At 50.4% G+C, this 27008-nt stretch overlaps 1 protein-coding gene across 1 annotated transcript in view; it reads left to right on the top strand.

Moving 5' to 3' along the window:
* Positions 1-23373, top strand: part of NUMBL (NUMB like endocytic adaptor protein) — a 33795-nt gene extending 10422 nt beyond the window's left edge. Inside the window, exons 2-9 of the mRNA XM_077932357.1 lie at positions 6054-6196; positions 9544-9618; positions 12715-12789; positions 13082-13222; positions 14759-14963; positions 17177-17449; positions 19227-19397; positions 20972-23373. Of these exons, the coding sequence (XP_077788483.1) occupies positions 6071-6196; positions 9544-9618; positions 12715-12789; positions 13082-13222; positions 14759-14963; positions 17177-17449; positions 19227-19397; positions 20972-21576 (1671 nt within the window). The 5' untranslated portion in view covers positions 6054-6070 and the 3' untranslated portion in view covers positions 21577-23373. The remainder of the gene's footprint in view (positions 1-6053; positions 6197-9543; positions 9619-12714; positions 12790-13081; positions 13223-14758; positions 14964-17176; positions 17450-19226; positions 19398-20971) is intronic.
* The last annotated feature ends 3635 nt before the right edge of the window (positions 23374-27008 follow it).

The raw sequence follows: 27008 nt of genomic DNA, 5'->3' as shown, positions 1-27008 counted from the left end.
ACTGAGGTCCAGCGCCGAGGGCCTTCTGGCAGTTCCCTCACTGCGAGAAGCCAAGTTACAGGGAACCAGGCAGAGGGCCTTCTCGGTGGTGGCCCCTGCCCTGTGGAACGCCCTCCCATCAGATGTCAAATAAATAAACAACTACCAGATTTTTAGAAGACATCTGAAGGCAGCCCTGTTTGGGGAAGTTTCTAATGTTTGATTCTATTTTTAATATTCTGTTGGGAGCCGCCCTGAGTGGCTGGGGAAACCCAGCCAGATAAGTGGGGTATAAACATTATTATTATTAATATTATTATTATTACTACTACTACTGCTACTACTTAGTGAGTGAGTGGGGGGGGGGTGAGGTTTGTGCATGACTACAGAGAGTTTTGAATCTTGCTGTTGACTCCTGAAAAGACGCAATTCTTGACCCCCAGCACCTATTACAACTCACTCTAGCCTCTCCCCAGGCTCCTAGCTCTGAGACTCACCCCACCACCATCTCTTGGTTTTGTCCTGGGCTTGAAGGTCCCTGGAGGAGGAGACCCCCCCTTTAGAGGGGGCACATCTGAGGACACTCCCCCTCTCCCGCCCCCCCCCCCTTTGCTTGTCTGGGACTGGCTCCCATCTGCTGAGCCAGCGGCTGGTGGCAGCTGAGGAAACAATCCCACCGTCCGCCGCTCCCCCCCCCCCCCGCCTTTTGGCCAACTGTTTGCCCAACCCCAGTACAGCTGGTGTGCTTGGACCAGGCACTGGGATGGGGGCATAGAAACCGGGGAGGGGGCTTGTCAGGACACACACACAGCTGTTGGCTCCCCAAACCCATTCAGGGGCAGCTGTCTTGCCCGGCAACGGGTTCGGGGGGGGGGGGCTGGCTCTGCAGGATTCTCTTTTGTTTCAAACAGGTCTGGTGCAGCTGTTGCAAGGGAAAGTTTGACTTTGCAAAAAAAGGGGGGGCTGCCTTTAAACCAGCCCTCCCCCCCCCATTCCCTGTAGAATCTTTTTAAAAAACTTTTTATTATTCAAAATTAAAACAAAACATATTATCCAGAAACATATCGTCCTTATTCCCCCCCCCCATTTTTTTCTCCCTCCCACCACCCTCCCACACAACCCCCCACCCCACCCCGGCTTCTCTCCGTTCCAGTCTCTGATTTCTCTAAGAATGCTGTTTCCTGCATGTTACACAGTTGTATAGATCCTCAAACTCTTTAGCTGATTATCACCAATAAAAAGTTTGTGAATGTTTATTCAGAGCCCGCCAAGGAGTCCAGTTCGCTTTGTTGCGTCTTCAAATACTTTGTAAAGGGTTCCCATTCGCCTTTAAAGTCACAGTTATCCTTGTCCCATAGCTTATATGTCAATTTTGCCAGTTCTGCATAGTCCGTCAATTTTTCTTGCCGTGATTCTTTAGTTGGGGTTTCTTCAGTCTTCCATCCTTGTGCAACCAGAACTCTCGCTGCCGTTGTCGCATACATGAAGATGTTTTTCAGCTTTTTGGGCAGATCTTTCCCTACAACTTCCAACAAAAATGCCTCGGTTTTTTTTAACAAATGTTAAATGGAATTCCCTGTAGAATCTGCTTGGGGGTCTCCATTCGTTTTCTCTGCTCCTCGGCGCACCCCCCCCCCATCTGCACAAGAGGGGTCAGAGTTATGGGGAGGGGGGCTGTACCAGCCCAGTGTCTGTACCCCTTTTGTGTCTCTCCGCAGCCGGCCTTCTGGTGGGGGTTGGGGGGGGGAGATTGGCTTTGTGGCCATTGTGTGGGGCACACGCGTCACACAAAAGGGAACACTCCATCTCCCCCCCCACTCCTGCTTGCCCTCTTCTGTTGTCCTCGTCTGGCTGTTTTGGAGGGGGGGGGGTGCCTTTAACAGCTGGCCGGGGCCATCTGTGAGATGAGAGGAGCCGTGGGGTGGCAGCCGCCGTGGGGAGGGGAAGTATCTGCAAGCTGCAGAGAGGCTGTTGCAGCAGGCAAAGGGGTCTCTGCAAACTTCCTCTGCAGCTCAAGAATAAGAATGAGGATCGCGGTTTCCCTCTGTTGTTGGGGTTGGGCTGGATGACCCGCCGAGGTCCCTTCCAACTCTGCAGTTCTGTGAATTGCAGGGATTCCTGCTAGAGGGGGAGACGACAGCTCCTGACCACAATTCAATGACTTGGGAAGGAGCCTTGGCAGTTAGCGGAGTTGTTGAGGGCACAGTGATGACGCACAGGTCATGGGTTTGATCCCCATGTGGGTGCATTTTCCTTCATTGCAGCGGGTTGGACTAGATGACCCATGGCGCCCTTTCCAGCTCTAGGATTCTGTCATTCTAAACGGGAGCTCCAACCCAACCCCACTGGATTTGGGGCGGGTGGCCAGGGAATGTTGCAGCGCTCAGAGAAAAAAAGTAAGTGAGAGAAAGAAAGGGGAAAGAGAAAAGTTACTCTCCCTAGCTCTCCTTCTTCATGCAGTGCAAACGGTGGAACTCCTTGCCACAGGAGGCAGAGATGGCCACTAACATGGGTCGCTTTCAAATACTCCATTTTTTGCTCCATAAGACGCACCTTACCATAAGACGCACCTAGTTTTTAGAGGAGGAAAACAAGAAAAAAAAATATTCTGAACGAAACAGTGGATGTATGATTTTTGTGGTTCATGCTGTGGCCACAGACATGTGATCTGATGATGAATTTGGGGTGGCCCAATGCAAAAATCCTGAGGATCCATGTGGATCCGTGCTTTGTAACCACGCTTTTGCGCCATTGCGGCCCCAGGCAACAGTGGGTACATGATTTTTTTGGTGCAGGCTGTAGCCATGGACATGCTATGTGATCTGATGGTGAATTTGGGGTGACCCAATGTAACAATCCTGAGGATCCATCCCAGGCAGCCTCCATTAGTGTCCCTTATCTCTCTTCCGATCCTACTGATCAGCTGTTTCCTTTCAACACTCCCTTCCCTCTTAGTGTCTTTTCCTTAGCTGGGGCAGTTTTTTGCTCCTCCTTTTCTTCTAATTTCTCTCCTCGTTGCTTTAGTATTCCTGTTTTCCTCCTTTGCAAGTTTGCTGTCTTTACCTCCCCCCTCCCAGGCAGCCTCCTTTATCTCTAGCGTCCCTTATCTCTCTCCCCAATCGGCAAACGATCAGCAGCTTTGTTTCAACACCCACTTCCCTCTTGCAAAAAAAAAAAGGGAAAAAAAGAGCATGATCTGCTTTTTGCCCCTGGGCAATTCGGCTCCAGGGACCACACATTCGCTCCATAAGACACATAGACAACCTCCCCTTACTTTTTAGGAAGAAAAAAGTGCGTCTTATGGAGCGAAAAATACGGTAGGACTAGACAAATTCATGGAACGATGCTTCTGAATCCCAGTTGCTGGAAACCGCAGGAGGGGAGAGAACTCTTATGCACGGATCCTGCGTATGGGTTTCCCTTTGAGGCCCCTAGGAGAAGAGGTTGCTGGGCCAGAGGAGCCTCCTTGGGCCTGATCCAGCCGTCCTTCTGTCCAAGGCCTCTTGCTCAACTCCTGAGCATAGCTGTCAATGTTTCCCTTTTCTTAAAGGGAAATTCCCTTATTCCGAATAGGATTCCTCGCAAGAAAAGGGAAAAGTTGACAGCTATTATCCTGAGTGATGGCTCTTTTCGGCTTCATGGCCTCTCTACCCCCCCCCCCAAGAAATCCTACCCTCGATCCACCCCAGGGGATGCAGGCTGCGGCTGGGAGCCCTTTGTGGAGAATGTGGGGCAGGAGCTGACCCCTCCCCAGGCGATGGCTAAGTAGCTTTGACCTCCCGGCCTTGGGCCGGGTCAGGGGGGAGCAGCTGGTGGCACCCAGCCCCTTTCGCTGCAAAGACGGCCACGTCTCCTCTTTGGTGGGGCTCCTGTGCGCTTAGCAGCTTTGCTGCAGGCAGAAATGTGCTGCCTGCAGAGGCCCCTCCAGGAGGAAAAGGGGCCACCATTTCCCCCTCCCCCTGCAAAGGAGCAGGTGGGGTGGGGGTCCTGCTATGTTGTACCATTTGCAGGTTTAATGCTCAACTGTGTCAGGGGGCTTATTTAAGCACCTCAGGAGTTCAGTGCTAGGACTTTGCCTTGCGAGACTGCTCCTGAGCACGTGGGAAGTGCCTATCCACCCGTGTCTGAAATTTGTCGGGCACATTTTGCGCCTGGCTACCAGCCACTTGGGATGCGGGTGGCGCTGTGGGTTAAACCACAGAGCCTAGGACTTGCCGATCAGAAGGTCGGCGGTTCGAATCCCCACGACAGGGTGAGCTCCCGTTGCTTGGTCCCTGCTCCTGCCAACCTAGCAGTTCAAAAGCACATCAAAGTGCAAGTAGATAAATAGGTACCGCTCTATCGGGAAGGTAAACGCCGTTTCCGTGCGCTGCTCTGGTTCCCCAGAAGCGGCTTAGTCCTGCTGGCCACATGACCCGGAAGCTGTACGCCAGCTCCCTCGGCCAGTAAAGCGAGATGAGCGCCGCAACCCCAGAGTCGGTCACGACTGGACCTAATGGTCAGGGGTCCCTTTACCTTTACCTTTACCAGCCACTTGCTGCCTCCAAGTGAGGATGCCCGGGTGCCAGGATGTCTGTCACCTGACATTTCCACTATCTGGAGGTGCCTGCCTGGTGCAAAATTCTACGATCTGGGCCGTTTTCTCACACCAGCGACACGTCCTGTCGAATTCTGTCCGTGATACTTTGTCTGTGCCTTCAGAACGAATTTCAGGAACCCAAAATGTCGTATTGGAAACTTCAGCTTTCGAGCCAAATGGCAACCAGCCATTCCGTTTTGGCGACTGGAAACCCTGATTTAAGAAACCACCTGGCTTATACAGTGGTGCCCCGCAAGACGAATGCCTCGCAAGACGGAAAACCCGCTAGACAAAAGGGTTTTCCATTTTGGAGGTGCTTCGCAAAACGAATTTCCTATGGGCTTGCTTTGCAAGACGAAAATGTCTTGCGAGTTCCTGCAGGGTTTTTTCCCTCCCCCCCCCTTTTCCAAAGCCGCTAAGCCGCTTATCAGCTGATCCGCTTATCAGCTAAGCCGCTAATAGCGCTAAGCCGCTAAGCCGTTAATGGGCTTGCTTCGCAAGACGAAAAAACCGCAAGACGAAGAGACTCGCGGAACGGATTCTTTTCGTCTTGTGAGGCACCACTGTATACCTGAGTTTCTAACGTGGCCTCTGTCTGTGCATCTCTGGGTCTTCCAGGGGCCTAGGTCTCCCCCTAGCAGCTCCTCTCTGCGCTGCAAGGGCTCTGTGTGTTTGTGTGTGCGTTTTCTTTTTCTTTCCTCTGCCTGCGATTGAGGCGTCCCAGTTAAATCAGCCAAGGCAAGATCAAGGGTGTTTGTGTGCCTCCTCAGAGATGGTTATAAAAACCCCGGCTCCCTGATGCTCCTTTGATGTTGGGGATGTGAAATTTGCTGGAGATTCGCCTCCCAGTAAATCCTTGCCAAAAGGGAGGGGGAGGCAAAACGCGCCCCCCCTCGCTGTGTTTCTTTTTAAAAAAAATATCTTCTTTATTAATTTAAAATACCATCTTACAAATGGTTACAGCAAAGTTAAACGCGAAAATGAAAAAAAGAAAGAGATAAAGAAAATAAAAAAGGAACATAAAAGAATTAACGATAATAAAATAATATCGGTTAAAAAGCCAGTTATTTATAGTGATATTATCCTTGCAGAATCGAATGATACTTGGGTACGACAAACAAATGGAATAAATATCTTAGAGGAATATACAGAAAAAGCTACGAAACAAACTGTGCGATAAAATGAAGACAATATAAAAAAGTACAATGAGAAGGATTGGAAGTTTCTTCCAGGAGACGTTATTGGATAAGATATGATGTTACATAAACACCTTGCTGTGTTTCACTCCTAGTGAGGTGGGGGGGGGATGGGACGCCCCCCCGGTTATTAACCCTTGCTCTCCCAGAGGCTGCCGGGTCTCCTGAGATTTTGGTGAGCTGCATCCTGGGGTCGTCCTGACAGCCCTACCTGCTGTGAGTCCTGCCTCCCTCCCTCCCTCTTTTGGGGTCCTCAGGGATGCTGACCCTGGCCTTTTCTGTCCCTGCCCCCTTTGCAGGCCCGGGGGGGTCAGCGATGAACAAGCTGCGGCAGAGCCTGAGGCGCAAGAAGCCAGCCTACGTCCCGGAGGCCAGTCGCCCCCACCAGTGGCAGGCGGATGAGGAAGCCGTCAGGAAGGGGCGCTGTAGTTTCCCAGTGCGGGTGAGTCTGGCGAGGGGCGCTGGGGGGGGGGGCGGGAGAGTTGGAGGGAGCAGAAGGAGGGGGTGTGTGCCTTTATTTTACCTTATTTCGTGCGATCTATACGCCACTTGTTTTAAAGGCGCGACAGCTCCAAAGCCGTTTACAGGAAGAATGAAACGCGATCTGTACAAATACCGTATATTTTGCTCTTAGAGGAGAAGGCAGGATATAAATGGAGCAAATGAATGGATGAGATACCGTATTTTTCGCTCTATAAGACGCACCAGACCACAAGACGCACCTAGTTTTTGGAGGAGGAAAACGAGAAAAAGAATATTCTGAATCTCAGAAGCCAGAACAGCAAGAGGGATCGCTGCGCAGTGAAAGCAGCGATCCCTCTTGCTGTTCTGGCTTCTGGGATAGCTGCGCAGCCAGCATTCACTCCATAAGACGCACACACATTTCCCCTTACTTTTTAGGAGGTGAAAAAGTGAGTCTTATAGAGCAAAAAATACGGTAACTCCTTGAAATATTCGGAAGGTAAAATTGGGCAATGGATGGAAAACGGATTAAAACTCGCACAAGTCTCAAGAAGGCTTTTCCCAAACGGAAATGGTTTTTTGGTGGCCCCCCATTTTTTTAAAATTGATTTTCCATATTTATAAACAAACAAAAATCTTATATGTAATAATTCCACTTTTGTTTACATTGTTGGATAATTTCCTCGACTCCCCCAAGCTGAGTTTCAATATATATCATTGCAACAGTTTTCCAAAACTATTTCCCCATAAAATTTACTTCGGCAATTAACATCTTTCTTTCTTTACTTTTCACTTTAGACATACTATTCTATAACATCACATATTTAAATCCTAGGCCAGTCTGGTGCTCGCAAATATTTCTGTATGGATTATCTTAGCATATTTGGTTAAATAGTCTTTAAATTCCTTCCATTCCTCCTGGTACTCCAGGTTTTGTTTTTGCCAAGCACTGCAAATTGTATGGTATATCAAGAGGCAGGGAGTTCCACAGGGCTGCGCTGCCACACTCAGGATCAAGTACTAATAGTTACCCTTTGAATTTGGCCCTGTGGCAAATCAGGAACCAGCGTGGATCTCTGGGTAGCAATGCTTTGACGTTGGTGACAGGGACTTGCTCCCGTCAGCAATCGTGCTGCAGCATTCTGCCTGCAGCTTCCAGATCAGGCGCAAGGGAAGCCCCACAGAGAGGGCGCTGTGGCAGTCCAGAATTGAAGAAACCCGTGCGTGAACTTCTGTGGCCAAGCTTTACTGGTCCTGGAATGGTTTAAGGTCCCTAGGGGATCTTTCATCGCTTTGCCGGGTCCAGATCCCTCAGATCTCCTTTCCTCAGCAGGAGATAACCAGAGCATTCACCACTCTGGTAAGACAGTCCGCAGGCAGGTAGGGTCTCAGCCTGCGTACCAGATGGAGCTGGTAGACAGCCGCCCTGGACACAGAATTGACCTGCGCCTCCATGGACAGCTGTGAGTCCAGAATGACTCCCAGGCTGCGCACCTGGTCCTTCAGGGGCACAGTTGCCCCATTCAGGACCAGGGAGTCCTCCACACCCGCCTGCCCCCTGTCCCCCCAAAACAGTACTTCAGTCTTGTCAAGATTCAACCTCAATCTGTTAGCCGCAGCTAGACTGGTGACTGGGAGTGGCCGCCGGGACCACATAACACCGGTCCTGAGAGATCTGCATTGGCCCCCAGGACGTTTCCAAGCACGATTCAAAGTGTTGGTGCTGACCTTGAAAGTCCTAAACAGCCTTGGTCCAGTATACCTGAAGGAGCGTCTCCACCCCCATTGTTCAGCCCGGACACTGAGATCCAGCGCCAAGGGCCTTCTGGTGGTTCCCTCATTGCGAGAAGTGAGGTTACAGGGAACCAGACAGAGGGCCTTCTTGGTAGTGGCGCCCGTCCTGTGGAACGCCCTCCCTTCAGATGTGAAGGAAATAAGTAGCTATCTTCTTTTTAAAAGACATCTGAAGGCAGCCCTGTTGAGGGAAGTTTTTAATATTTAATGCTGTATTGTTTTTAACACTTGATTGGAAGCCGCTCAGAGTGGCTGGGGAAACTCAGCCAGATGGGCGGGGTATAAATAATAAATTATTATTATTCCTATCTGTGAAATGGGAATATCAGTGGCGACCCTGAATGATAGGCAGGGAGGTGAGTCCAGCTGTCTGGACTCTGCTCTAGGAACATGTGTGTGTGCTTGGGGAGGGGAATATAAAGAAGTGTGCCTCTGAGCATGTGCAGAGTGCCCGTTCCTCCACTGTGAATTGCCAGGGCTTGGTTTTCAAAGCAGGTGGGAGCTCCGTTATCCAATCATCCATCATGGATATTATTTGGGGTGGGGGGTGATGCTCACGTCCGTCTTTTGATTAGAATGGGGGCTGTTTGCAGCAGGAAGCAGAAGGCTCGCTTCGTTATTTATTTCATAAATTTTTGCGCTGCTTGATTGTTTTGAAAAAAATGGAGCGGTTTGCGAAAAGAAAAGGATAAAGTGATAGAATTATCAGTAAGAAGGATGAATAACAATTTAAGACTTTTGAAAAGTTTTAAATACCCTTAGACTAAAAGCAGGTTGAAGCTCTCTTTTTAAATATATATATACGTTTTAATTAGTTTTTAATATATTAATTATCATTAATTATCATTCATACAACAAAACCTCTCATCTTATACAATACTTTTTGGACTTCTGTCAACATCTCTGATGATTTTCCATTCTTATCACTTCCTATGCATTTCTTAATTTCATATTACCTTTAATTATCTTTAACTAATAATTCTCCTCATTCTCTTTTTTGCAATATTTCAAATAATTCACCTTACAGAACCTCTTGCAAACCTACTAGCGTAATCTGTTCATCACAATTACTTTTCAAATAGTGCGTAAATTTACTCCAGTCTTCTGAGAATCTGGTCCCGCAGGTTTCGAATTCGAAGCTCTCATCAACCTCTGCAGGTTGTCTAAACAAAAACGGGTTTAAGCAGGTGTTGAAAGGAGTTCAGTAAAGGCACCACTGCTGCTATTATTATTATTATTATTATTATTATTATTATTATTATTATTATTATTAGCACCCCACTCATCTGACTGGGTTGCCCCAGCCGCTCGAGGCAGCTTGCTATCAAGTGGCAGGGAGTTCCAAAGTATAGGTTCCACCAGACGAAAAGATGGATTTCTTAGAAACATGGAGCAGGTTTCACGTTGCCCCTGCAACAGGGCCAGCTCTGCCGAACCGAGGGGGTCGCATGTGGGGGGGAGGCGATTTTGCGGGCGAACTGGTCCCAAGTTTAAAGGGCTTTATACCTTGACCCCGGCCCTTGCTCCCCATAGTACCTGGGTCATGCCGAAGTTGCGGAGTCTCGGGGAATGCACGTTTGCGAAGAAGCCGTGAAGAAGCTGAAAGCGGTGAGTTGCTGGGGGGTCTCGTAGGGGGTGTGGGGCAGGGTATGGTTTCTCTCCAGGAAACGCATGCGGAGGGGGCAGAGAAGAGGCCAGGGGGCAACCTGTGTGTGGAGCAGGGCACTGGCTGCTCTGGTAGGGCCTCTCTGCCCTGGGATGCGGAATCGTGGAGTTGGGACCTCCAAAGGTCCTCTAGTCCAACCCTGTACAATGTGGGGAATGGCTCATGTGTGCTTCGTGGGGGGTGGGTCGCTGACCTGGGAAGCAGGACCATTTGCGGCGAAAGGGTCCCAGCAGATCTGGGATGTTGCCTAACGGGTTTGCCAAATGACTCAGCGTCACGAAGCAGATGGTCAAAAGGGAAATAAAAAAAAACCAGGGAGATAGGGAGAATCTTTAAATAATAGCTTGGTGCGTGTTTTTAATTTTTGCGATTTGAAGGCTTCTAACTAGAAAGCGGGATGCAGGTGGCGCTGTGGGTTAAACCACAGAGCCTAGGACTTGCTGATCAGAAGGTCGGTGGCTCGAATCCCCGCGACAGGGTGAGCTCCCGTTGCTCGGTCCCTGCTCCTGCCAACCTAGCAGTTCGAAAGCACGTCAAAGTGCAAGTAGATAAATAGGTACCGCTCTGGCGGGAAGGTAAACGGCGTTTCCGTGCGCTGCTCTGGTTCGCCAGAAGCGGCTTCGTCATGCTGGCCACATGACCCGGAAGCTGTACGCCGGCTCCCTTGGCCAGTAAAGCGAGATGAGCGCCGCAACCCCAGAGTCGGCCATGACTGGACCTAATGGTCAGGGATCCCTTTACCTTTACCTTTAGCTAGAAAGCAGATTTGCCCTCCTTGTCATTCTGGACGGAGAGTTGGGCAGGGATGGGGAGACTTCTATGCCTTCATTAATTAGAAGGTTGAATTTTGCTTTGATTTTATATTTCTATCCTACCTTTCCAGCAACAAACGTTGCGCTCAGCGTGGCTCCCGATGATCACAAAAGCATTGAAAAAACAGCCAACGTTGCAAGCATGGTGCTATCAAACACAATAACATATAAATGCAGCAACTGATTCATTGAAATGATTTTTGAAATTCAATACAGTCTTAGTCCTTCAGAAAACCTCAAAAATCATTCATCAAAAAGATTAATACAGAGCTAACGAAACCAGAGTCAGTTGAGCAGATGAGCTTTAACCATTTGCATTAGTTAAATCTTCCAAAATGTAGAGGCAGCGACGCATAGTGGTTAGTGTTGGACAAGGACCCGGGAGACCAGGGTTTGAATTCTACACTCGGAAGCTCACCTTGGGAGCCCAGTCCCTGCCTCTCAGACTAACCTTCCTTGCGTGGTTGTGGGGATTAGATGAGGATGAGAAGGACCATAGTATGCATAGTATTCTTGAAGAAGGGAGAGAGAGGTTGGGGGTTATGGAGGCAGCCTGAAAGTGATGGTGGTGCAAGGCTTCTGCTGCCCCCTGCAGCTTTTAAAAAGTAATAACAAAGCAACAAGCATTTTAAAAAGGTAAAGGTAAAGGACGCCTGACAGTCCAGTCGCGGACAACTCTGGGGTTGTGGCGCTCATCTCACTTTACTGGCCGAGGGAGCTGGCGTTTGTCCGCAGACAGTTTTTCCGGGTCGTGTGGCCAGCATGGCTAAGCCGCTTCTGGCGAACCAGAGCAGTGCACGGAAATGCCGTTTACCTTCCCGCCGGAGCGGTACCTATTTATCTACTTGCACTTTGACGTGCTTTCAAACTGCTAGGTTGGCAGGAGCAGGGACCGAGCAACGGGAGCTCACCCCGTCACGGGGATTTGAACCGCCGACCTTCTGATCGGCGAGCCCTAGGCTCAGTGATTTAGACCACAGTACCACCCGCGTCCCATTAACAAGCATTTTGCTGTATTTTAATTTTTAAAAGTGGAGCAATTTTTAAATTGGGAGATGCCTTCTAAGCAGAGTCAAACCAACCGACTTCTTTTTAAACCCAATGCTTTGTGTTTTATTGCCTCCATTTTGTTTCAAACCCTTTCTCTCCCCCTCTCTGATTCCTCCCATAAATGTACAGTGGTACCCTGGTTCGCAAACTTAATCCATTCCGGAAGTCCGTTCCAAAACCAAAGCGTTCCAAAACCAAGGTGCGCTTTCCCATAGAAAGTAATGAAAAACGGATTAATCCGTTCCAGACTTTTAAAAACAACCCCTAAAACAGCAATTTAACATTCTAACGAGACCATTGATTCATAAAATGAAAGCAATAATCAATGTACTGTACTATAAGACAGTATTGTAGATGATAAAAATTAAAATTCATTTTGTTCTTACCTGCACTGATTTCCACAGTCACACAATCAACCAGTCAGTAGCTGAACAGTCACAAAAACAAATTGATCGAAAAAGCTTCAAAAACAGAAACACGAAATAAATAGCAAAAACAAAAGCCCCAAACTTTAATCAGTTCTGGAAGTCCATTTGACTTTTGAAATGTCCAAAAACCGGGGCGCAGGTACTGATTGGTGCAGGTGCCCTGGAAACAATAGCTGGCAGCCGCATCGGATGTTCGGCTTCTGCAAAACGTTTGAAAACCGGAACATTTACTTCTGTGTTTCCGGAGTTTGAGAACCAAGGCATTTGAGAACCAAGGTACCAGTGTATACCCAAAGGGCCTTTTCACACATTCTATGGGGCACAGACTAGTTTTGCCCTTGAATGTGTGCTCGCTGGGGGGAAGGAGCTGTTTGCCACCCTGGGATCAGAAGGACAGACATGTTGATGTGCATCGCCCTTTCCCCGACATCTGGTGCCCTCCAGATGTTGCCAACCTCTCCTCCCTTTGGCCCAGGCCTTCTGCCACGCTGGCTGAGGCTGCTGGGAATTGTCGGTCCAGAACAACCTTGTGGGTGGGGGGGAGACTGTGACCCCCGCTTGGGCGCAGCGGCCTGGTTGCAACAACCAGTGCCATCTCCGAAACCCAGGAGCGCAGAAGCAAAGAAATTCATTCTGTCCTCCCTTCACCCTGAAAGAAAACCAGAGAGCCCATGGGGCTGTAGCAAGACTGGCAAAGTGAAATTCTGTTAACATTCCTGCCCTCCCTCTCTTTGCCCCCCTCCAACAGAGCGGCCGCAAATCGGTGAAGTCCGTGCTTTGGGTTTCGGCGGATGGCTTGAGAGTTGTGGACGACAAAACCAAGGTACGAAATTGTTGCGGCTCAGCAGCAGAGTGCCTGCTCTGGATACGGACGGTTCTGGGTTCGAGTGATGCTCTTTGTGGCTTCCTGGGAGAGCCACGGCGGAGCCCCGGAAGCTGCTTTCCATTGGCCAGAGGGCTCCTTGCGCTCCAGCGTCAAAGCGGCGACACGGAGGAGCTTTGGCCTCGGGGAACAGCAGCCTCTGGGCGTGCGCAGAGGGCAGCTTCCGCTCGCACGATGCAAGCTCTCCCTTCCGCAGTGTCACGCCTGCCCTTTCCCTTTCCCCTCCCGCCAGGATCTGATCGTGGACCAGACGATTGAGAAGGTCTCCTTCTGCGCCCCAGACCGCAACTTCGACAAGGCCTTCTCCTACATCTGCCGGGACGGAACTACGCGGCGCTGGATTTGCCACTGCTTCCTAGCGCTGAAGGACTCGGTGGGTGGTGCCAGGGGGGCACACGGACTTTGCAGACCCGTGCATATGGAGCTCTTAACCATAGCTGTCAACCGTCCCTTATTTGGCGGGAAAGTCCCTTATCCCAGCGCTGTGTCCCGCTGCTGTCCCTTATTGATGATGTCCCTTAAATTTCCCGGGTTTCAAAGGAAGCAGCTCCTCTCCCTCCCTTCCTGCTAGCCAGGGAGGTGGGAGGCTCCAACTGTGTTGCTTGGCTGCGTTGCTCACCCAATAAGGAGTCTAAGAATGACTGAGGGGTAGAGCTTGCATGCCATGTGCCGATCAAATCGGCTGCGTTGCCTGGGGACTCGCCTTTGCTCAGCGCTTCCCAGCGGAGAGGTGACGGTGGTTTTCCTTGCTGCATCCCCTTTGCCGGGTTGCTGCGCTGTGGGAACCACCGATTGAGGCTTCGTTGGGCTGCTGGCTGGGCTTTCTGCCTTTGGCTGGGAGGGGCTCAGAAGTTGAACATACCTGTGCTTGGAAAATCCCTTATTTTGGCTGCTGGTCCCTTATTTTCAAATCTGTAAATTGACTGCTATGCTCTTAACGGTTTCTGAATTTTTTGCATTGGTACCCTAACTTTTCCTTCACGGGGCTCACAGTGTGGTTTGCCTTCGTCCTCACTTTATTATGCATTTTGTGTTCTCACTGCATTTTTAGGTTGTGGTCCTTGGGTGAAGGGCGGAATATAAACTTAATAAATGATAGCAACAATAATAATCACGGAATCATAGAATTGGAGATTTGGAAGGAATCCCAAGGGTTCTAATGCAGCTCCCTGCAGCAGCAACAACAATAATAATGATAATAATAATAATAATGAATATGGTTCTCTCCCTTCCTCATTTAATCCCCACAACAACCCCTTGAGGTAGGTCAGCCCAAGAGGCAGGGACCGGCCCCCAGTGTCACTCCCTGAGCTTCATGGTTGGGTGCGGGGATTCGAACACAGATCCCAGTCTGGCACTCTAACCACTGCACCATCGCTGCCACTCTCCCCTCCCGACCGGCACCGCCAGAACCATGGATGCTGTTCTGGGTGTCCTCCTGCAACAGCCGAAGCCTCAGGAACCACTTCACTGCCCCTTGGCACCCCCAAAGTACCTGCTGGCCCTCCAAGGGCAACCCTAGAGCTGTGCGGATGCTGTGGGGTCCCCTTTCCCCTGTGAGACCCCTTTTGTCATTGGGTGAAAAGGATCAGGTTTAAAGCCTTTGACGCAGAGAGTCGCCATCTCTCTCATCCCAACCTACCTCACAGGGTTGTTGTAAGGAGGGGGACAAGTCTTCAGCAAACGTCCCATAAATCTGCCTAGCCCTTTCTCAAAGCCGTCTAAGTGAGCGGCTGTTGCTGCACCTTGTGGCAGGGAGTTCTGCAGGTTATCCACCGACCAGCATTTGGTGTGGTGCGCAGGGCACAGGGGCCCGTCTTCCTCCTCAGCCAGTGCGAGGGCCACCCCTGCCCCCCTGGCCTTCCCTCTGGGGTGCTCTGACAGCCTCGTCCGCCTCTCCCCCTCGCAGGGAGAGCGCCTGAGCCACGCCGTGGGATGTGCCTTTGCCGCTTGCCTGGAGCGCAAGCAGAAACGGGAGAAGGAGTGTGGCGTCACGGCCTCCTTCGACGCCACCCGCACCAGCTTCGCCCGCGAGGGCTCCTTCCGCCTGCCGGGACCCCCTGCCTCTGCCAGCCGACCCTCGGGAGCGAGGCCCCCGCAGGACAGGAAAAAAGGTAAAAACCCCGGCCTTTGCGTGCTAAGAGCAGACGACCAGGATCAGGCCCATCTGCTCCAGCATCATCTTCTCACACTGGCCAAATACCCCAAAGAACCGAGGAACCGAGATAGACTGTCACTGCAGCTGGAGGTTCCATAAGAGCATCGGAAGAGCCTGGCTTGCTGGATCAGGCCCATGTCCCATCGAATCCAGCCTCCTGCTCCCGCAGTGGCCAACCAGATGCCCATTATGAGAAACCTTGCAGGCAGGATTCGAACCCAAGAGCCCTCTCCCCTCCTTTGGTTTCCAGCACTCAGAAGCATTTCCTGCCTCCAGCTGTAGAAGCAGAGCAGAGCCCTCCATAGGCCTCTCCTCCTCCGTGACTTTGTCCAATCCTCTTTCAAAGCCATTCCTGCTTCTTGTGGGAGGGAGTTCCGCAGTTTAACTCTGGGTGAAAAAGCCTTCTCTTTTATCTGTCCAGCCTTCAGGTTCATAGCACAAGTTCCAGTCTTAGGAGATATAGCGTTCCCAAAGCAAGGAAGGATTGGACCCTGATTACCGTATTTTTTGCTCTATAAGACGCACCAGACCACAAGACGCACCTAGTTTTTCGAGGAGGAAAACAAGAAAAAAAATATTCTGAATCTCAGAAGCCAGAACAGCAAGAGGGATCGCTGCGCAGTGAAAGCAGCAATCCCTCTTGCTGCTCTGGCTTCTGGGATAGCTGCGCAGCCTGCATTCGCTCCATAAGACGCACGCACATCTCCCCTTACTTTTCAGGAGGGGAAAAGTGAGTCTTATAGAGCAAAAAATACGGTAATAAAATATACATGAGACTTGACCAGCAAGACTCTGGGAGGAGTGCGTATAATAATAATTCCTCTCCACCCCTTGGCCCAGGTCGTTTTATTCACAAAAGAACTTTTTACACAGTGTTCGTAAGAACCAATCAGATTTCCCCTGAGCATTTCAAAAAATCCCACGTGGGGACAAAGTTAAAGTTAAAACTACAAAGAGCTAATTTGAGCATGCATAATAAAGGTAAAGGTAAAGGGACCCCTGACCATTAGGTCCAGTCGTGGCCGACTCTGGGGTTGCGGCGCTCATCTCGCTTTACTGGCCGAGGGAGCCGGCGTACAGCTTCCGGGTCATGTGGCCAGCATGACTAAGCCGCTTCTGGTGAACCAGAGCAGCGCACGGAAATGCCGTTTACCTTCCAGCCAGAGTGGTACCTATTTATCTACTTGCACTTTGACGTGCTTTCGAACTGCTAGGTGGGCAGGAGCAGGGAACGAGCAACGGGAGCTCACCCCATCACAGGGATTAGAACCGCCGACCTTCCGATCGGCAAGTCCTAGGCTCTGTGGTTTCAAAGTAAATAAAATAGGAATCAAGGAGGATCCTTTTAGGAAACCCCGGAAGTCATAAACAGCAGTAAACAGGAGAGGAACGATGGCAGTATTTACCATCTCCTTGTGAACTGTCTTCCTGGCCCTTAAGATCTACGTACCTAAAGATTAACAAACTACATCAAAGCTACCTTCTATCTTTATAACCCAGGGTGCCTGGCGAGGCAACTGGCCTGTGTTTTTAGAATGCTTATACAGTGGTACCTCGGGTTAAGTACTTAATTCGTTCCGGAGGTCCGTACTTAACCTGAAACTGTTCTTAACCTGAAGCACCACTTGAGCTAATGGGGCCTCCTGCTGCCGCTGCGTCGCCGGAGCGCAATTTCTGTTCTTATCCTGAAGCAAAGTTCTTAACCTGAAGCACTATTTTTCTGGGTTAGCAGGGTCTGTAACCTGAAGCGTATGTAACCTGAGGTACCACTGTACGTGCCTGTCAGGCGTAGAGAAAGCAAATGGCAGAGGTGGAATTTGATCAGAAATTATTGTCAATGAATTAATCCTAGTCAACGCAATCTGTTCATCGTGGACACAATGGCTTGCTCCATGTTTCATAATTCCTCATAGCAATCCCACCTGACCCCCACACTCTGGATATTTGCACCCCTACAAAGAGGAGAATAAAAAACTGTCTGCTTTCTCCTTTCCATACATAAATCGTATAAAGGCAACCCCCCTCCCCAAGACCCCAAAATGTGGGCACTTCAGGGGGGCAGGGGAAGGAGGTGCAACCAGGGAAAGCCGGGCCAAGACTCCTTTGCAAGAGAAGCGCGAGGTCCTGGGTTCAGGGACTCCTCTAAATCTTTGCTTTCTCCCCCTTCAGCCGAAGCGGCGACGGTGCCTGCGCCCCCCTCCCCAGCTCCCGCCCAGCCGGGCAGCGCCTCCCCTCCGCAGGGGGCCACGTCGCCGGAGGAGAAGGCCGAGGTGGGGGGCGCCCACGCCATCCCACGCCGCCATGCGCCCCTGGAGCAGCTGGTGCGCCAGGGCTCCTTCCGGGGCTTCCCCACCCTCAGCCAGAAGAATTCTCCATTCAAGAGGCAACTCTCCTTGAGGCTAAACGAGCTGCCCTCCACATTGCAGCGCAGGGGGGACGCAGGTGAGGAACGGGGGGGGGGGCAGAGGGAGGTGAAGCATGGGGGGGGCGCACCTTGAGAGACCCTTTCGGTGCATGGCTGTCATTCCATGGAGGTTTTCAAATGTGCTTCCTCAATGGAGCTTCCACATGCCATGGCAGTCTACCTTCGGATTACCCTGGTGGGATAAACCATGGCAGGGACAGGTACAAAACACTTGTCGTTAATAATAATAATAATAATAATAATAATAATAATAATAATTTATACCCTGCCCATCTGGCTGGTTTTTCCCCAGCCACTCTGGGCGGCTTCCAACAGAATATTAAAATACAATAACCTATTAAACATTAAAAGCTTCCCTGAACAGGGCTGCCTTCAGATGTCTTCTAAAAGTTTGGTAGTTGTTGTTCTATTTGACATCTGGTGGGAGGGCATTCCACAGGGCAGGTGCCACCACCGAGAAGGCCCTCTGCCTGGTTCCCTGTAACTTAGCTTCTTGCAGCGAGGGAACCGCCAGAAGGCCCTCGGCGCTGGATCTCAGTGTTCGGGCAGAATGACGGGGGTGGAGACGCTCCTTCAGGTATACTGGACCAAGGCCGTTTAGGTTTTTTTGCTTCGTTTTTGGAAATCTTTTCCGTTTCATTTCACGCCGTATATAAAGCAAGAGGGAACCGTTATAAGGACAGGTGAAACTTAGCCGTACCCCTTTGCGATTCGGGGTGTATTTCTTGCAAGATTCACGACAGATAAACATAATTTTATTTTTGTTTTAAAAAGAGAGAGAAAATTAAAAGATGGGGGAAAACCCAAACTATAAAACAGGCACGTGAACTGAGTACAGATGCTCAGGGGTTAAAATAATAGTCCAGTTCATGAAAGACAAAAGCAAGAATAAATGTCTTCCGATGAATATCGGTGCTATGGGGTCATTCAGTCTAGTTCCCAATTTGCCAGGCTTTTGAGAAGGATTGGCTTGGAAATGGTGCTTCCTTTCTATGTGTATAATAAGGGAAATGCAAGTAATATAAAAAGGACCTGGAGGTTTCTAGTCCCTGTCGAAATCTCAAAGAATGCATAATTTTCTCTGTTCTAGAGCAAGTGGCCCTAAACGTCCAGCGTTTTCCATAGAGCTGCAATGACTATTTGAGCGGCCTGTGTCACACATAAGACCAATTCTTTTGACAATACATCTCCATTAATTAATGCAACAGCCAAAAAAATACTTAGCATCTCTCATTTATTCTTGCTATCTTTCTGCTGGCAGGTAAAGGTCCTTTTTATTCTGACAGGGAACTGCCTGTTTTTTTAAGGAAAGGGTGCTGAGATGTTTTTATCGCTCTCATAATCTGCATTTTTAACAGATATTTAAAATTTATATTGTTTTAATTAGTTTTTTATTACTTTTTAATGGTGATCTATGTTTTTAGCTTTTTCTATCCTGGTGTTGTTGTTTTTTACCTGTAAGCAAAATAAAAAGCGGGTATGAATTTCCCTTTTTTCTTTCATAAAAGATATGTACCGCTTAATGGTAGAAAAACAACCTCAGCACGGTTTAGAAAAAGCAATACAATTCTCAATTTGAATTTTTTTCCTGACAGCCGTAATTAAAAACATACAAAAAGTTAAGACTTAAAACATGCATCAAACATCTAGGTAAGGCTTGTGGGGAGACTGAGGTCCAGGGTTTGTGTGTATTGATTGGGGGGGCCTCTTGATGGGGATGCTAGTTGGGAAATGTGGGGCGCAAACTGCTTTGGGGGGGCAGGCCCTTCTGAAATCCCTCCTCTCTCCCGCCAGTCATTGAGCTCGACTCAACTCCCAACGGCGACTCCGACAGCATCACTGCCCTCTGCAGCCAGATCGACTCCTCGCTCACCCAGCCGGCCGGGGAGGCCCCCAATGGCACCCCACTTAACGGCACCCCTGGACCCACGGCAGCCGCAATGCCCATGGAAGGGGGCAGCACAGGTATGTTGCCACCGCCCCTCCCCAGAAAGGCCTCTGCCCCACAGATAATAATAATTTTGTTATTAATATCTGCAGTACTTTCTTGCAACTTGAAGCCAGAGGATAGCATCCTTCTCTTCCCCAAAGTGGGAGAAAACAAGTTTGTAATATTATTTATTTATTTATTTATTTATTTATTATTATTATTATTATTATTATTATTATTATTATTATTATCATCATCATCATCATCATTATTATTTATACCCCGCCCATCTGGCTGGGCTTCCCCAGCCACTCTGGGTGGCTTCCAACAAAATATTAAAATACAGTCATACCTCGAGTTGAATGCGCTTCGGGTTGTACGCGTTCGAGTTGCGCTCCACGGCAACCCGGAAGTAATGGAGCGCGTTACTTCCGGGTTTTGCTGCATGCGCAGACGCTCAAAATGACGTCACGCGCATGCGCGGTAGCAGCGAAACACGCCGTCGTGTCCTGTGTTCCTTTCGGGATGCGAACGGGGCTCTGGAACAGATCCCGTTCGCATCCCGAGGTACCACTGTACCGTAATACATCAAACATTAAAAGCTTCCCTAAACAGGGCTGCCTTCAGATGTCTTCTAAAAGTCTGGTAGTTGTTTGTCTCTTTGACATCTGGTGGGAGGGCGTTCCACAGGGCGGGTGCCACCACTAAGAAGGCCCTCTGTCTGGTTCCCTGTAACCTCACTTCTTGCAGGGAGGGAACCACAGGAAGGCCCTTGGCGCCGGACCTCAGCGTCCGGGCAGAACAATGGGAGGTGCAAAGCCACAGTGGGAGGTGCAAAACCTGGCTTGACTAGCAGTGCAGGGAGAAAGGATCTTAGGGGTTTTAATAAAGACCAGAAGCCAACCGTAAGATGCAGCTGCACAAAAGGCGAATGCTATTCCAGGCTGCATCCGCAGAAGTCGAGTGTACTGATCAAGGGAAGTCATAGTCCCGCTCTCTTCTGCCTTGGTTCAGACCATACCTGGAATACTGTGTCCATTTCTGGGCACCACAATTTAAGGATATTGAGAAGCTGGAACATGTGCAGAGGAGGGCAACCAAGATGATCAAGGGCCTGGAAACGAAGCCTGATGAGGAACGGTTGAAGGAGCTGGGTATGTTTAGCCTGGGAAAGAGAAGATATGAGAGCCATCTTCAAATATCTTAAGGGCTGTCGAATAGAAGAGGGAACAAACTTGTTTTCTCCCACTTTGGGGAAGAGAAGGATGCTGTCCTCTGGCTTCAAGTTGCAAGAAAGTATTGCAGATATTAATAGTTTGCTGCACGGATGCATAAAAACTGACTCCTTTCGGGATGTAACATTGACCGGACCCAGCGATAGGCAAACTCCGGCCCTCCAGATGTTTGGGACTACAATTCCCATCATCCCTAGCTAACAGGGCCAGTGGTCAGGGCTTTAAAGGTCAAAACCCGCACATCTGCCATGGAGATTCCTTCCTGGCAGGGGGTTGGGCTGGATGACCCCTGGGTACCCCCCAACCCTACGACTCCTCCTCTCCCGTCCTCCTGGACTGAGCTGCTTTTCTCTTCTCCCTCTTGCCCCCTGCAGGTCCCTCGGCCGGAGCCCCCGTCACCCCCCCGTTCCAGCCGGGCCACAAGCGGACGCCCTCAGAAGCTGAGCGCTGGCTGCAGGAAGTGGCCAAGGCCGCGAAGGCCCAACAACAGCAGCAGCAGCAGCAGGTGCCCATGGCGCTGCCCGCCTTCCCCCTGAGCTACGACGTGGGCCCCCCGCCCCTGGGCATGTTTGTGCCGCCCCCTCCTCAAATGCCGCAGGCTTTCCTCCCCATGGGCATGCAATACCCCCCGGGGATGCCCTACGCTGCTGCTGCCGCCGCGCCCAGCTTGCCCGTGGTGGGCATCACCCCCTCACAGATGGTGGCCAACGCCTTCTGCTCTGCCACGCAGGCGCCCGCCACAAACTTGGGGGCCAAGGCCAGCCCCTTCCCGCAGAACCTGCTGGGCCCGGCCCGGCCCAGGCCCAACGGCGGCTCCTGGCCCCCCGAGCAGAGCCTGCCGGCGCCCCCCGCCCCCCGCCAGGACCCCCCCACCGACCCCTTTGAAGCACAGTGGGCGGCGCTGGAGTCCCGGGCTCCTTCCGCCACCCCCAACCCCTTCTCCGGCGACCAGCAGAAAACGTTCGAGATCGAGCTGTGACCGCCACGTTTCCGCAACTTGGACTGCCGGGGGCCGCCCTGCTCTCCTTTCCGGCCCCCTCCCCGCCACAGAGTCCCGCCTGCGGGCTGTCAACGTTCTCGGACTCCATTTCCCATCAGCCCCTGGGGCTGGCATCCACCAACGGCCCGGGGGTTTGGGGAGCTTTTTGTTGCTTCTGGTGGGGTGTCCCTCCTGGTCTGGTTGGGGGGCTCAGTTTATTTCTCTCTTCCTCCCCAGAGGAAACGAAAGAGGGGGCCGAGGTGCGGGTGCAGGGGGGGGGGTCCTTCTCTTGCCATAACGTCCAGAGTTTCTGCCCCTGGGCATTTGGGGCGACGGTGAATCCAGCTGGCCTGGCGCTGCCTCATTTTGTGCTTCCTTTACTCCCCTTCGTTTGGTTGAGCAGCCCAAAGACTCTCTTCCCTGGCTTGTCCCGACCCGGCTGCCTTCTGCAGAGCCGCCCCCCCCCTACATAATCCATTCCTCAGGCAGCACCTTGCAAGCGACAGAGTCATTCTTTGGCGGGCTCAAATCCCTGCAGCGGGGAGTTCCACAGCTCCCTGAGCACATGAAACCTCTCTCCTCGCAGCCCGGTAGTAGCAAATGCCCTGAAGCAGAAGCCTTCCTGGGCAGGGGCAGAGACACCGTGCGAGTGGCAGAGTCATACCCCATTTTGGGTGGTGCTCAGGTGGGAGTCCAGGCCCCTTAAGGCCCTCCAGTGGCTGGAGTGGGGAGGGGGAACCCTTACTGCTTAGTAGGCCTCTGTGCATTGCAGGGGGGGGGGGGCGGCGATCTCACCTGGCATACTGTTCAGAGCAGATCATGCCCAAGCAAACGGTTTTATCTCACTTTTGCCTGGTGGAAACCTCCGGTGTTTTTAAATGACATTCCCAGCTACGAATGGCGCTCGGATTACAGGGAATCTGTGGGGTGAGGCGACGGACACCCCACTTCGAAGCTGCTGGTTTTAGAAATCTGCCCGATCGACAACGGCATGGATAAAATTGGTGGGGTGGGCGTGTGGGTTTCCTTCCTTCCGCCCCTGCCCTCCTTAATAATTTGATCTCCGCTGTATTTTTATTTTTATTTTTGGAACGGGGGAAGGATAAAAGCCCCTAGGATGTAAAATTATATTGAATTCAGCAAGAGAACCGTCTTACTTTTTTATTTTGCTTTTAACCGTGCCTCAGAGTCAAATTCCAGTAATGGAACTGAACAATTTCAAAACGTGGTTGCAGCAAAAAAACACACACACCCCAGTGGTTGTGCTGCAGAAAAAGTGTGAATGTTAGGAGAGGGAGGGGGGGTTTTGGTTCTGCAGCTACAGGGAATGCCAGACATGGGGGGGGGGAGTACAATGGAGCTGGACTGCCCCCCCCCGAAAACCAGATGTTGGACTGCAGGCTCAGTTTAAGAAGAATCCAGCCACGCTTCTGTCGTTTGGGGTCTGTGGCAAACCCCCCCCCCCAGGCTGTGATGGAGCTGTACCATTTGCACCGGGGGGGGGGGCGGCACACATCACGCTTGATGCCCCCCCAACTGAGTAGCCATTCCTTCCTCCGCCCCCTCCCACCTAGAGAGCACCTGGGTCACATACAGGGGGGGTGGGGCTGGGGGTGGAAGGGGACTCTGGTTCTCCTGCCCCGCCCCCCAAAAAACCTGCCTGGACACAGAAAATCCCTCCCCCCCCCCCCCGCTTTCTATTTTCTATCTTATTTCCAAATGTTTTGTATCTAAGAATTCCACATATTTGTATTATATAATAAATGACAAAATAAAGCCAGTAATATAATAGCCCAATTTTGAGCCTTGTATGTTTATGTGGCATAAAGAAAAAACAGAGACGTCACCTTGCCAACAAAGGTCCGTATAGTTAAAGCTATGGTTTTCCCAGTCGTGATGTATGGAAGTGAGAGCTGGACCATAAAGAAGGCTGATCGCCGAAGAATGGATGCTTTTGAATTCTGGTGCTGGAGGAGACTCTTGAGAGTCCCATGGACTGCAAGAAGATCAAACCTCTCCATTCTTAAGGAAATCAGCCCTGAGTGCTCACTGGAAGGACAGATCCTGAAGCTGAGGCTCCAAGACTTTGGCCGCCTCATGAGAAGAGAAGACTCCCTGGAAAAGACCCTGATGTTGGGAAAGATGGAGGGCGCAAGGAGAAGGGGAGGACATAGGACGAGATGGTGGGACAGTGTTCTCAAAGCCACCAGCATGAGTTTGTCCAAACTGCGGGAGGCAGTGGAAGACAGGAGTGCCTGGCGTGCTCTGGTCCAGGGGGTCAGGAAGAGTCGGACACGACTAAACAACAACAACAGCAATATTTATGTGAAGGTTTTTTGTCATCGTCGTCTCCTAGGGAGCAGCAGGAGGAACTTTGGGGGGAGGGGCTGGCTGGGCGTTTTGTAGTATTAATGCTGTTTTTTCCATTTCCAAAATACGGAACTTCTAGGTGAGCTTGTAATTTTTTGCTTTTCAAAAAGCTTCCGGGCATTTTGGAGGAGGAGAGCAGCTGGACACAGAAACACACAGTTGCACAAACACACCTCTGCCCGCTTTTTGTTTTTATCCTGCAGCATGAAATGAGTAATAAATCACAACAGTTCCCACAAAAATTCACGAGAGGCTTTTAAAAGCCATGACGGAAGGGGCAGAAGAAGAAGAGAAGAAGAGTTTGGATTTGATATCCCGCTTTATCACTACCCGAAGGAGTCTCAAAGCGGCTCACATTCTCCTTTCCCTTCCTCCCCCACAACAAACACTCTGTGAGACGAGTGGGGCTGAGAGACTTCAGAGAAGTGTGACTGGCCCAAGGTCACCCAGCAGCTGCATGTGGAGGAGCGGGGAATCGAACCCGGTTCACCAGATTACGAGTCCACCGCTCTTAACCACTACACCACACTGGGCAAATGAATTTCTCATCTGCTGTGTTTGGGATCCTGTGTACGTTTCTGGTCTCTTCTCTGCCAAAAAAAAAGATGTTGCAGGAGTTGGGAAAAGTTCAGAAAACGGCAAACGTTTCAGCATGACTCCCCGGGTGGAAAAGTTGCAGCGTTTCGGACTTTTTGGAGATAAGGCAAGTAAGGCGACAGGGCAGAAGTATATAAAATTGTGCCTGGAATGGGAAAAGTAGAGAAAAGGTTATTCTTCTCTTTCTCTCAAAGCATCCGTACTCCTGAGCAAGCAATGGAACTGAAGGCTGGAAGATTTGGGAAAGATGGAAGAAAGTCCTTCACGAAGCCAATAGTTACACGGTGGAACTCCCTCCCACAAGAGTCCCAATAACTAGGATGGCTTTGAAAGAAGATTGTGCAAATTCATGGAGGGCTTGGGGTGGCAACTGGCCAGGGTGTTTGGGGGCAGCCCTGCTTCTGAATCCCAGCTGAAGGGGACCTCAGGAAGGCCAAATGTTTTCCTGCTCTCACCCTCCTCTTGGGTTTCCAATAACGGACATTGGGCTGGACCCTGGGAGAACAGGGATGTGGGCCTGATCCTGTAGACACTTCTTAGGTTCTTAAGCACAAAGTTCCTTGGAAGGAAGAAGGCCGCTTATTGGTTTATTTTACGAAACGTTTATACTGCTTGGTTGTAAGGGGAACCTCAATGTGGTTTGCAAAAAGATAAAACATTATAATCATTTTTTTTAAATTCAGAACATACGAAAGCAAAAATACCAAAACGGGTTGAAGTGGCCTCAACCTTCCTAAGCATCTGGGGCTCTAGGGGTCACCAAACTTTTTCAGCAGGAGGCCGGTTCACTGTCCCTCAGACCTTGGGGGGGGGGGGGCGGACTATATTTTGAAGGAAAAAATGTGAAGAAATTCCTATGCCCCACAAATAACCCAGATATGCATTTTAAGTAAAAGGACACATTCTGCTCATGTAAAAACACCAGGCAGGCCCCACAAATAACTCAGAGATGCATTTTAAATAAAAGCACACATTCTACTCATGTAAAAACATGCTGATTCTCGGACCGTCCACAGGTCAATTTAGAAGGCAATTGGGCCGGATCTGGCCCCCGGGCCTTAGGTTGCCTACCCACTAGGGGGATGGAAAGCTAGCTCTAGAACTCCTTTTTCGTCAAATCTTTTTATTTATTGAGTTTTACATTGCAAATTTTAGATTTAAACATCAACATCATCATTTAGGAATTCCTGAATCCTTTGACTCCCCTCCGGCCTCCATGGTTACCATTATCAATCTTTTTTCAACTGCTTCACTTATTTTCTCTACTTTTCTTAAACAATTCATTTTTACCTTAATTTTTAGTACATTACAAGCGTCACTCAAATCCTGTCAAAGTTTTTAGTAGTTTACAGTGTTCTCTTAATTACATTGTAAAATTTCCCTGTTCCTCCTTAAAGTAGTTCTCTTCCTGCTTTCTGATTTTCCCGATCATTTTTGCCATTTTGGCGTAGTCCATCATCTTCATCAACCATTCGTTTCTGGTAGGGACTTTATCATCTTTCCATCTCTGGGCCAGTAATATCCAGGCTGCTGTTGTTGCATAAAATAAACAGTATTTTCTGCTCCTTAGGTATCTCTGCACCTAAAATTCCTAATAAAACAGCCTCTGGTCTAGAACTCTTTTTCCATGCCAGCTTGCCTCTGAGGATATGCAGAGTGCCCATAGGCAGAGCCAGGCAACAATGGACGCCTCTCTTCAAGGCTTTTAGGTTTCCTCTTCAGTGGTGACGATGACCCTGCCCCACACACTGGTGGGCCAGGGTCTTCTTGCCCCTAGTCCCCACATTGGCACCCTGCAGCCCCCTACCCCATAATAATGTGGGGCTCGCCACCTAGCAGGGGCCTGTGGGCAGAGAGAGAGGCTCAGCTGGCCTTGAAACAGGAGTGGAAGGATGCTGACAAGGACTCTGAGCATGTACAGAGTGCTGGACCCTGAGCTGCTCTCAAATTTGCATTTGGGACACACAGGTGTGCTTGAGCTGCAGGAAATTCGATGTTAGCCGGATGGGTTCAGAGTGACCCCAAAAGAATATATGTATTGGCTGCACACACACAAATATGACCCCCCCAAATAAATTCCTTCTCCCCACCCAGCAGAATCTAGTTCTCGAAGGAGGCTGGAGAAGGCAGGTGTGTGGGGTTTTTTGGGGGGGGATTCACCCTGCAGCCCTCCCGATGTTGCTGCTGCTCCCAGAATCACCCCTGACCTTTGACCCTGCTGGCTGATGGGGGTCCAACCACCTATCTAGGTCAGGCACCCCCAAACTCGACCCTCCAGATGTTTTAGGACTACAACTCCCATCACCCCTAGCTAACAGGACCAGTGGTCAGGGGTGATGGGACTTGTAGTCCCAAAACATCTGGAGGGCTGAGTCTGGGGGTGCCTGATCTAGGGCCACAGGATTAGGGAAATGCCCTGATGATCACCTTGGGGGTGGGGAGTGCTAAGGAATTCTCCACGCACA

The sequence above is a fragment of the Podarcis muralis genome, chromosome 7 (assembly GCF_964188315.1).
Source record: "Podarcis muralis chromosome 7, rPodMur119.hap1.1, whole genome shotgun sequence".
Taxonomy (NCBI): domain Eukaryota; kingdom Metazoa; phylum Chordata; class Lepidosauria; order Squamata; family Lacertidae; genus Podarcis; species Podarcis muralis.
Note: the sequence above shows the minus strand (reverse complement) of the source record. Positions and strands in the feature narration are given on the sequence as shown.